The sequence below is a fragment of the Medicago truncatula genome, chromosome 1 (genome assembly GCF_003473485.1).
Source record: "Medicago truncatula cultivar Jemalong A17 chromosome 1, MtrunA17r5.0-ANR, whole genome shotgun sequence".
Lineage (NCBI taxonomy): Eukaryota > Viridiplantae > Streptophyta > Magnoliopsida > Fabales > Fabaceae > Medicago > Medicago truncatula.
In genome coordinates this window covers 44,545,641-44,558,409 of record NC_053042.1, presented here as the reverse complement: position 1 = coordinate 44,558,409, position 12,769 = coordinate 44,545,641, and the positions used below count along the sequence as shown (strand labels likewise).

At 30.0% G+C, this 12,769-nt stretch overlaps 1 protein-coding gene across 1 annotated transcript; it reads left to right on the top strand.

Annotated features, from left to right (window-relative positions):
* The first annotated feature begins 5,291 nt into the window (after positions 1-5,291).
* LOC25484824 (ras-related protein RABC2a) lies at positions 5,292-10,614 on the top strand. Its single transcript, XM_013613823.3, has 6 exons — positions 5,292-5,901; positions 6,528-6,596; positions 8,548-8,613; positions 8,911-9,032; positions 9,173-9,301; positions 10,182-10,614. Exons 1-6 carry the CDS (start codon positions 5,754-5,756, stop codon positions 10,284-10,286), a joined length of 639 nt encoding a protein of 212 aa, XP_013469277.1. The 5' UTR covers positions 5,292-5,753; the 3' UTR covers positions 10,287-10,614.
* Positions 10,615-12,769: the final 2,155 nt, after the last annotated feature.

Genomic DNA, 12,769 nt, shown 5'->3' with positions numbered 1-12,769 from the left:
AATTAAGCCAGGATTTTATGAACATGTCAGTAAAAAAATCTTTCAAAAATTTAGAAGAAGCATAATTAAACAAATTTTAATTTAATAGGGACTAAAAACACTAACGGAAAATTTTGTAGGGACTAAAAAGTGTGATTTATTTTTATAAGGACTAAAAACAAAACTGCAGATATTTATAGGGACCAAAAACTTAATTAACACTTAATAAAATTTAGGTCAAATGCAAAGGTCCTTTAAGTTTTTCGTTTTTCCCAAAGTGATCCTTTAAGTTTCAAAAGTCTCAAACAAGTCCTTTTAGTTTTTGAATCGTTTCCAACAAGTCCTATTGTAGATAGCATAGTTGATAATTGCTTTCTTGAACTCATCTTTGATACCAAATCTGGCTCCTAATACCCAACCTAAAATTAATTATCTTTTTAGGCATGACAAATGGTGGATAATGCTCTTTGTTGCTATCATCTGAATCATCCTCTAAAAGGACTTGTTTGAAACGATTCAGAAACTAAAAGGACTTGTTTGAGACTTTTGAAACTTAAAGGACCACTTTGGGAAAAACAAAAAACTTAAAAGGCCTTTTAGATGCATTTGACCTAAAATTTACTATTAATTTTAAAAAATATTTTATCTTGCTGTATATGTGGCCACCTCAAAAAAAATTTGCTAGCTTCGCGGGTGGACTTGCACTAGGAATGTAATAGAGAAGAGAGATAAACTTGTGATGATGTTTGTCCTTCATTGAGCATGCCAAGAATCATAAGTTAGTTATCAAACGAACATGGGCCATTTTTTTATAACCTACTAGAACGTGGTTATATACATGAATATTGGAACTAAAGTTTTGATTTATTTTACTCTCTTATTGGAGGATCCTTCAAACATCACTTCTAAACTCAAACCCGTTTTCGAATTACTGTTTTTTATGGAGGAAGAACGGGGAGTCATTAAAGGTTCATTGAGTTAAGTGAGATCGAATGTGTTGTGATTGCGAGCAAAGGAAAAGAGGAAAGAAATAAAAATCAGTGTTAACTCAAGTAACACTTAATTCTTATAAGTAATGAGTACTAGGTAAGGATGTTCGAATACTAGGTAAGGATGTTCTTTTTCGGATATAGATGTATAGCATTAAGGATGTTTTTTTTTAGGATATAAGAGTAAAAATGTTCTATTTTATAGATATATGTAATTGACTAAACAATGATGTTCTGTTTTTTGAGATATACTTATAAATTTTTTTGAAGGATGAGATATATTATACATATAATTGATTAATTGTTACTTTTTTTATTATCAATATTACTTGTATTTATATTTTGTTATTATCCACCATATGTTTTGTTTATTTTTGTTGTTTTGAGAACGTTGTTGATGTTAATTGTCTTGTGAAGACAAATTCTTTGTTGTGTCTTATTGTTGTTTTATGTCTCTTTGGTCACCATGTGGGTCTAGGTTTTGCATCAGTTTTTGATAGAGTTTTAATTCATACTATATAGGCTCTGTTTGGTAGAAATAACGGATGACTGATAAGCTAGCTGATAGCTTATAGCTGATGGTTGATAGCTTATAGCTGATGACTAGTAGCTGATAAGCTACTTGAAGTGTTTGGTAAAATTAGCGGTTCAATTAACTGATAGATGTAAAATTACATAAGAGGACATTTTTATTCATAATAAAGTTTATATCAATTAATGTTTAAAGTATTTAAAAATTAAAAATTGTTAATTTAATATTATTATTAAATTAATTTTTAATTCCTAAATATTAATTTATATATATTTTCATTTGCCTAAAAAATTAGATATAAAGTGTAATTTAAACGTAACAATAAATAAAATATAGTTTGTACAATTATATATATATATATATATATATATATATATATATATATATTCAATATTTAATGTCTTCTTGTTTTTTTTTTGCGAAATGACACGTTATTTTTGTGTGATATATCAGAATTGTAGAGAATAAGAACAAGGACAATAATTTTCTCCAACAAAAAAAAATATCTTTTTCTATTGAGAAAAAAAAAGATTTTTCATTCATAAAAAAAATTAGCATTCATATTTAAAACATATGTATTTTAATTTATATATAATAAATGATTAAGGCTAAAAAATGGAATTTAGTTAGAATAATAAGGGTAAAACTGAAATTAAAAGTGAGAAGCTATAAACTCAAACGCTACTTGAAATAACTTCTGAAAAATAGTTTATAAGCTCGTGAAATAAGCTACCAAACAGAGTTTGTTTTGTCAAACGAGCTTATAAACTATAAACTCAAAGCTAAAAGCTCTTTTTTGAGTTTTAATTTAATATAAATTTTAAATTTTTTCCATATACACGTATGGTATTCTATTGTATCTTCATGAATCATGACTACTAGAAAGAAGTGAAATTTGAAATGTGATGCGCGTGGGTTGTTGCTCTCATGATTTCAGGCCAGTATGAGTAGCATGTCTTGCACGTGTACACTACGTATTGCATGTATCTACCACATGTCTCTATCCTGTTTGTTTGCAGATTTAATCAGTTATTTCATCCGTTTTGAAATGAGTGTCGTTTTAGCCAATTGCACACAAGTTAAGGAATGAAATGAAATAATCATTAGACATCACATTTTTACTAAACTGCCATTGTTTTATATGAAAAAGATAAATTTAAAGTTGTATTGAGAATTGTGTAAGAAAAAAGTTGGAGTATTTATTGAAGGTAAAGTTGGAAGAAAAAAATTAAAGTTGTATTAAAAATGTAAATTGACATTCATTTTTAAATTTTTTTTTTTGGCTAAAACATTCATTTTGAAACGGAGAGACTATTTTATTGAGAAAAACAAACTTGTGATAAAACTATTTTATTAATTTTTTAACCAATGTAATTATCCGAGTCAATGTGTCATGGTATAAAGTATTCCCTCCATCCTAAATTATAAGGAAAAAAAAATCACACTTATTACGAAAACTAAAATATAAAAATTTGGAGTATAGTTTTTTGTGTTTTCTTTGAAAAAAGTTTTATATGAAGTTGTAGAAACAATTTTCATTGGCTATTGGTAATAGAAAAAATGAAAGAAAGAGAAAATTGAATGTAATTTGCATTTAATTTTATGAGAATAAACAAAGAAAATATATATTTTTTGCTTATATTATGGGACAGAGGGAGTAATTTTTTTGGGTTAATATAATATACAAGTAATTAAGTATACATTAACATTGCCCTTTTTCATAAAAAAATAATAATTTAACTTTGCACATTTTCTTTTATAAAATATGAGTAGTCGTATATTTTAGATTTTTTTTAATGTAAAACAAAATTGGCTAAAATATGGTTTTGGTCCCTGCAAATATGCCTCGTTTTGGTTTTAGTCCCTGCAAAAAAAATTTGTTGTTTTTGGTCCCTGCAAATATGTCTCATTTTGGTTTTGGTCCCTGGCTCCACTTTTGTGATAATTTGCACACGTGTCACATGATGACTTAACCATTTATTAGAGAAATAGTCCCCGCAAAATCTTTTGATTTTGAAAAAGGTCCCTGCAAAATATTTTGTTTTTGGAAATAGTCCCTGCAGGGACTATTTCCAAAAACAAAATATTTTGCAGGGACCAAAAACAACAAAAAAAATTTGCAGGGACTAAAACCAAAACGAGACATATTTGCAGGGACCAAAACCATATTTTAGCCAACAAAATTTTATGTTAAAGGTTTTGTTGTGAATATTTTAGATTAAAAGTTTGGTTACGTGATAATGACGAGGAACCTAGGTGGGTCCCAGGAAGCTTACGTGTTGGATTCGGGTGATCTACCACAGATATGCCTGCTTCTCGTTTTAGCAACAACAGAAAACAACAAAGAATTTATCAAATCAACAGAAAGCTTACGTGTTTTTTTTTTTTTTTTCCGTCAAAAAAAAAAAAAAGGAATGACCAAGATTCAGAACAAATTTTGTGAAAAGGTTGTGCTTCTTTGCTGCAATTATCTTTCCTCAAATGTTTATTCCGAATAAATAAACAAAAAGTGTATGTAGTTTTGTAAAAAGAAAAGTGCATGTCTTAAAAGGAAAAAATAAAATAAAAATACTTATATGACTTTGTGGTTGGGTGACTTTGAGACTTTAGTGAATTTTAGATAAATAATTAAAATAAATTATTTTGATGAAAAAAATTATTTGTTAAGAGAAATATAAACAAAATCATCAAATTCATAAGTCACTAAAATTTAACCCGTCTTAACTCTACGGGTTAAATTTTGTTAAGAGAGAACATCCTTAGCTAGTATTCATTATTTAGAGTTAACTGTTTCTCTTTCCGTTTTAAAATGAGTGTTGTTTTAGCTAAAAAAAAATTTCTTCAAAATGAATGTCACTTTCAGTTTTCAATGCAATAATAATTTTTTCTTTTCAACTGTACCCTTCAATTAATACTATTTTGGTAAAATTGCTATGATATTTGACTACTTTATTCCATTCCGTAATATGTGTGCAATTGATTAAAACGACACTTATTTTAAAATGGATGAAGTATTTGATTTTATTAATATGTTAGATAAAATCAATAATCTATAGCACTAAGAACAAGATGAAGAGATATTAATTTTTTTTGAAGAAATGAAGAAATATTATTTATTTTTGTTCATCAATAAGTCACCAATATTAAGTTTTTTTTTTAGCACTAATATTGAGTTGTTTACGATGAAAATGACAAGGATGGAAACCTCCTTTAACACGGAATTTGATATTGCTATTAAAATACGTTTTGCATTGCATCTGTCTTTTTTTGTATTATTTGTAGTTTTCTTTTAGGAAGGAAACTTCTGTAGAAAACGGCATTGCCACACGTCTTCCATCAAAACTTACTTGTAAAGAAAATAAATTTATAATGGTTGAAGCAGAGTTACGTCTGACTGAGGAAAATAAGTTTAGCCAGTAATTTATTACATATGAGTTAATTTAATACATGATTCCGTGGTTATTTAGTTAATGGGAGTAGTGATGAGTGATTTTGCTTCACAACTGAATTGATTGATATGGAGACACAAAATATTTGAGAGTGCCGGCATCATTGAAATTGAAAGACAAAGATATCATATCACACAAATATAGTAAGACATAACATAAGTGATAGTGTTTGAACTTATAATTAATTTCTTTTTTGTCAATTTTATTCTTAATTATTGTTTTTTGTCTGCTATTTCATATTTTATCGGTAAGTTCAATAACTAATTTTATCATCAATCATACAAATTCAATTCGCTAAGTTATAATATTCACTATCTGTTAACTTATCACCTATTAACAACTTTCTCCGATCATAGTCTAACCAGAGATTTCAATTTAATTAAAATCCAATTATCTCAAGAGATTATTTTGAGGCAGTTATCATTCTCAAGAGATTAATCACTAGAAGGAATGTAGAATATAACATTATTCAAAAGAAAAAAAAGATTGCATGACATAGTCCTCCCTACTAATGTTGTGAGCATAACACAACAAGAAACGGCGCGTGAACTCAAAGAAAATCCTATATATTAAGGAAAGAGGACATATGTCCTAACCAAACCAAGCTGATTTCCTTGGACCAACCAAACTCTCAACCGCTTGGACGGACAACCTTACCTTCTTTGTCTCATTTTCTTGTCAAAACCTTCTTACTTTGCTTTCTTTCTTCATTCACTCACCTTTTTTTGTGTAACGTTATGATCATGGCCAAATGATTCATTAGGATTGGTTTTTGTAAGTTGTTGATAAAGAAAACTAGTTAACATGGGTTCTTCTTCAAAAGTTGGAAATAGTAACTATGATTACTCTTTTAAGGTTTTGTTGATTGGTGATTCTGGTGTTGGCAAGAGTAGTCTTCTTCTCAGCTTTATCTCTAATGCTAACTCACTTGATGACCTTTCTCCCACTATTGGTTCTCTTCTCTTCTCTTCTTTCCTTTTACTTTTTCTTTCTAGTTTCTACTATATATCATCATTTGTGTTAGAGAAGAATTTACTATTTTTATTTCTTGATTCATTTTGATTTGTTACTTCATGGTCATACATTGAGTGTTTGGTCTAATGGTCTGTTTTCTATTTTTATTTTCAGTTGATATCTTGTTCTTAATGGTAATTACAAAAGTAGCACATTGATGTTAGTATGTTTTCAAGATTTTGTGAGGGAATTTTCCCTTTCCAAATTCTTGAAAACAAGAAGTAACATGAAAAATAATTTGGCATTTTTGTAGTTATTTTAATAAAAAATACAGTATCATATAATATGAAAACATGAACCAACCAATGGAGAGCACATGCTTAATACTGCTAGTATTTATTTTCAATGTTATATATTCATTAAAAAAATTCTTTTATCATGAGCATCTTGTTTGAAACTTTGATAAATTTTTACATTATATACTATGAAATGGTGAGTTTTTTTTTATAATAGGGTAGTTTATCTGAATTCTGTGGTATTTGTCTTTGAAATTTTGGCATTTTAATTTTCTTATTATGTTTTTTGTTGCATACTGAGTTGTTGGTATTCTTAAATCATTCACAGGAGTAGATTTCAAAATCAAGCTTTTTACAATTGGTGATAAAAGATTGAAGCTTACTATTTGGGACACAGGTTGGTGCTTTCCTAGGTCATTTGATCATGTTTTCATTTATCTTTTTGTAAAGACATTTCTCGGGTGATGTTATAAGGAATAAAACCAATGTAATTCTGTTCCGTTACTAAATAAACCCGTCAAATGGTTCCTTCTCTTCTTTATATCATCTGGATTGCTCAATGATGATTGAAGCAATTGAAAAGACTTGCATCATTATAGGCATGAACCCTTGCAATAAGCAGAATGTTCTAACAATTTACCACTACACACTTCCTAACTCAGTGCATAAAACTATACGAATATGCTAAATGAAAATACTTGCAGTATATAAATACTAGGCTTAATGATGTGTTTCGTCCTTGCAATTAGGCGTCATTTAAAAATTAGTCCATGTAATCGCTAATCCTGGCAATTTACCTTTGCATTGTTTAATCATTTAAAATTTCGTCCTTTGACCAACTTAATCACTACCAAGTCATCAAATTAGCAAAATGGCATGGAATGGACAAAAATACCCTCGTCTTTATTATGAGAAGAAGATGAAGACAGGGGTAAAAATGTCATTTCACGAATGGATGACGAGGGTATTTTTGTCCATTCCCATGCCATTTTGCTAATTTGATGACGTGGCAGTGATTAAGTTGGTCAAATGACGAAATTTTAAATGATTAAACAATGCAAGGGTAAATTGCCAGGATTAACGATTACAGGGACTAATTTTTAAATGACGCCTAATTGCAAGGACGAAACACATCATTAAGCCTAAATACTATAACAATATTGTCCCCTTCAAGCACATCCTTGTTCTCATGGATGAAACGAGTGAACTTAGGATCATATGAGACCCCTAGTGTCATGCTAGGGGTAAATCCTTCCATCCACCATGATTCGGGAGGAATCCGAAAAATCCACTTCTCTAGAGCAGGAATTCCAGCAAATTAGATTGAAATCTGGTTCAAATCAGAGAATGTGTGTAGAGAGAAAATTACATTTCCATATATGATGGATAATTCATTCTTTGGATCCTTGATCAGAATATATGCATGAGCTCTTACAATACGGAGAATATTTTAAAACTTTACCACTGCACACTTTCCAACTTAGCACATAAAACTAAATGGTTATGCTAAATGAAAATACTTTCAGTACATAAATATTGTAACAAAATCCCACTGAAATTCCAAACAGAGATTGCAGCAGGCTTTGGCAATCTTAAATTGCTAACACTAATGCATTTAAAAGTATACTAATCTAGAAGTATTTATGAAATAAATTACAACATGTAACATGAAAAATCTGAAAGGCTGTAGAATACATATGCTTTTATAGCATTCATAGTCACCTAATGAGGACTGGTATAAAATGAAATTGGGCAACACTAAATCAGGTCGAGGTTTTCATTGGCCATGTTGGATTCGGCTACTAAAGCATTACCTTTTTTTTGAACAATACTAAAGCATTACCTATTCAATCAGATTTCTCTGTTCACTGGTTCATGGATGATTACTTCTTTTGTTGGTCGTCGGATTATGTTCTCATGAGCAGTGTTGTTCACCTAGGCCCAATAGAATAGACCTCATGGTTGTGTCCTTAAAAGGACTTGGCACCAAAGACGTCAACATCAAGTAAATTTGAATTTTCCTTGAATCTAATATATCTTCAACTTCTCAAGGTGTTCCCACGCAAATCCAAACCTGTGAACAGAACTCAAAATCATCATATTTTAACTGATAGAAAGCACTTAAATAAATATGCATTTCTCTGTGATAGCACTAGTTCATCAATGAGCAGTAGCGATGATTTTTCTCCATTTGTTTAGTGCATGTTTGGATTGACGGTGAGGTGAGTTTGTGAGAACCACAGTTTGGTACCGTGATTTTGTCAAACAACACAGTCTGTTAACATGAAATCTTGCAGTGTTGACCTGTTGTAGTTAGATTATAATATTTAGTTTTTTTTTTTTGGCAGCTGGACAAGAGAGGTTTGGAACAGTGATATGTTCTTATTACAGAGGCGCACATGGAATCGTTCTTGGTATGCTATTTATATTATAAAATGTAATTTATTTTTTATATATACATTTAGATTTATGATATGTAAATATTAGTAGTTAGTTTCATAATTGTGAAAATTACATTTTGTCCGTTATTGTTGTTCTTCCCACACATCAGGCCCTTGAAATCAAGCACACACAAGTTATTTTGTTATAGCAATGTTTGGATGTACTAATATCCCCTGGAACATTTTGCTACAAATATTACTTATCAGATTTTTCTGTATTGCCTTTAGTGCTGACATCTAACATATTTTATCTTCAATTTTCTAATTTAGTGTATGATGTAACACGGCGTGAGACATTTACAAACCTGGTGGGCACATGGGCAAAAGAAGTTGGACTTTACTCCACTAATCATGATTGTATCAAAATTCTTGTTGGCAATAAGGTGGATAAGGTAAATTTTATGCTCTATGGTCTTGCAGTTCATTAGTTGCTCAGGAAAAGACAGAAAACCATACAGATTATGTTTTCCCCCATCATACTACCTGATAACTTATTTGAAGAGTTTATGTTGTATTGTATTTCCCTTTTCAGGAGAGTGAAAGAGCTGTAAGTAAAGAAGAGGGTATGGCTCTTGCAAAGGAACATAGATGCTTGTTCCTAGAGTGTAGTGCCAAAACCAAAGAAAATGTTCAGCAATGCTTTAAAGATCTCACATTAAAGGTATTAATTTATGATTTTTATACATCTGTAGTAGTCTAGTTTGATGGTATTCAATTTGAATGATAGTCCTACATCGACTATCAATGTGTTCAATCTTGTATTATGCATAAGAGAGGTGACTCAAGAAACTGAGTTTGCATTGAACATTCTTCCGAAGTGACACCTTTGGTCACCAAATCCGCATAGTTCTGCTGTCACCATTCTTGATTCCAAATGAGATATATATATATATATATATATATATATATATATATATATATTCATTTTTGTTTCGTCTTTCTTGTCCCTTAGATCTCAGTATAGAGTAAAATGTTACTTTAATTTCTCAATCCTCTTATAGCTTGAATGTTTCAAAATGGATGCTTTTTAACAAAGAAGTTAGAGTTCTCTGCATGAAGCATATTTTCATTACCTCTTATGCCTTGTTTTTATTTTATGACTGGGATTAAATATTTTTTAGTTCCACAATAAGCTGATCTAAACAACTTGCACAAAATGCACCTCCATTGCCTTATTTGAAAGATCTTTTTCTTTATAATAAAAATGTTACATCGTTAGAAAATACTAAATCTCCAAATTGGTTTGATTTCGAATTGTGGTCATACCAAATCTGATAACTTGAAGAGGGGTGTTGAGAAATATAATATTTGGTCTTCTTGATGAAGTTAATTACTTGCTCCATATGCAAAGGCATAAGCATTTCTTCATATAATTTTAGTAGAAATAGTATTCTATATATCAGTGTTATGTTGCACAATTGTTCAGATTCTTGCAGTGAAGTATACAGCATTTTGTTGCACCAATCACCTTTTTCCACTAAAATCTTAACAGCTTTCAACCGGCTAAGCTTTGCTGTTTTTCCATATAAATTGATTTGCAGATATTAGAGGTACCAAGTTTGCGCGAAAAAGGGTCCGTAGAAGTGAAGAGACAAAAGCAAAAGCGCTTTTACGAGACATCCCAAAGAGGTGGTTGCTGTTCTTAGTTTGCTGCAACATGAATGCGCAAATGTTTTTAACAAAACAAATACCACAGTTACTAGCTGGCCTTTGTAATCATATAAAGTTTCACAAATCACATAGTTGGGATTTTGAATGCTTGAGATTGATATTGTTCTCACAATATCTCCTAGAGCCATATAATTTAGTATTTAGGTGATACGAAATCTCTTTCATATTTTGCACTTTTTATTAATTCTGTTATAGTTTTGGAAACACCAACAATACTGTACATCATATGTAAATATGTCTCCAGTTTGAATGTGTTAGGATCGTTATTTGACCAAAAAAATAAAAAAATGTCTCCCCTTATAAGTTACTCCCTCCGTCTCTTTTTAAATGACATAATTTGAAAATGCGTACGATTCACATAACATGTTTTGATCTTATTTTTCTACTAATATATATAAAGACAAAATATAACATATAAGATGTTGGATTCGTTTCGATGAATATTTTTAGAATATCAAATTTTCATAATTTTTTTTAATTGAATATTAAAAATAATTTAAAATCAAAATTATGCATTGACATACATGATAAGTCAACTGTGTGGTATGGGACGGAGGGAGTGTAACTCAATAAGAGAAGATTTATTCATATAATAAATCACATGTCAAAATATGATGTATAGACGCCGGAAATCAAAGCAAAATGAGATTAGCATACGTGAGATTCGTAAAAGATGGCAAAGATAGTACTTATAAAAGCACTAAAATCTTTATAGAGGTCGATTTCTCTAAAGTGATAATGAGGGTGTCTATTTAGTAGAGTGCAAAATAGGAGATGAACTCCTCATTGACCGACGTTTTAAGTGTCATTAATACCGAAAAAAGTGTCAAATTTGTTGGTGAATCTGTTACAATAATATTATAATGGAACTCCACGATGAATAATATAGCTATCACGCATAAGACATCCAAAAACTGATCTTCCTATAACATTTTCAAGCGAGCCATTTACATTACCTTGTTGAGGCCTCAAGCAATATGAACCAATCTTGGGTTCTTCAAAGTAGATGGAAAGCTATATTGCTTGAGATCACATTTATAGGTGTTGAATTGAGGCAGGGTGCCTGATCACGTGGTTTGGGCGCCTCACACACACCCTCTAACATGAACGGGGACATATACTTTTTATTTTATGAAAATGTGATAATTTTTAAAAATAGGACGTATCATGTGTAGGGGTGTAAGTGGGTCGATTTGGGTTGGGTTTGGCTAAACCCAAGACCCGAACCATATACAGTATTCTGGTTTGGGTTAGGTAAAATATCCACCCGTTAAATTAATGGGTGGGTTTGGGCAAACCCACTAATTTTCGGTTTGGTTTGGGTTGGGTAGTGGGTTACCCAATTTTTTTTTTTTGTTAATATGAAATGACTAAACGACGAGTCCTTGTATTTTTTTCATAAAAATTTCTCAACTTTTTATTTTCTTAAAATAATTATGTAACCTATTTTCACTATATTTTAGCATCATAAAATAATAAATTTTAATATTAAATAAAAAATTTAATTATCGAATACTTGAAATAAATTAAAGTTGAATGACGTAAAATTGCTTTAGCATCAAAGTAACTATAAATTGCAACATCATAATTTGTAACTCTAATATTTTTTTTATTTTCAATATAGAGGATGTGTTGTGTCAATTTTAGAAATTAAACTAAATTTATGATCAAAACACTTGTTATTCTTCTTCTTCCCTATGAAAATGAAATTAAAATTTGAAAATTATTGGGTAAGTTGGTTTATTGGGTATGGATCCAGTTTTACCCAAAACCCATTATTTTTTATGGGTTTTTCATTTTTTAAAATCATATCCACCCAATCACCCAACCCAACCCACTTTTTTGGGTTTTTTTGGGTGGGTTTGATGGGTTTTTTGGGTTTACCCAACCCATTTACACCCCTAATCATGTGTGTTTGGTTAATAGAATTGAGTTTAGGAGTGTGTTTGGATTGAGGATTTAGGAGGGGAACGGAGGGGAGGGTCACTTTTATTTTTTAAATTATGAACAATGTAAAAGGTTTTTTAAAAAGAAATTAAGTGTTTTTGAAGTATTATATGATCATTTATCATATCGTTAATTTAATTTTCTAAAAATTATTTTATAATATTCGTAATTTAAAAAAGAAAAGTAAGTCCTCCTCTCCCTTCCCCTCTTAAACCTTAAATCCAAACACACCCTAATAGAATTGATTTTGATTAATAGTGAGTTGAGTGTAATTGATTTATGTTTGGATACAACAACCTAAAATTGATAATCAATTAATTTTGTTTAGATAGTTGAATCAAAATTGCTTTTGAAAGTATCATTACCAAAATGGATTTTAATTGTATTTGAAACTATTTATTTTATTTTAGGAGCATGATTTACTTATAGTAGACAAGGACATAATAGACAAACAGGGGTATTATATAAAATAATTGCTCAGCAAAATGGGTGGATATGGAGCTTGGATTCC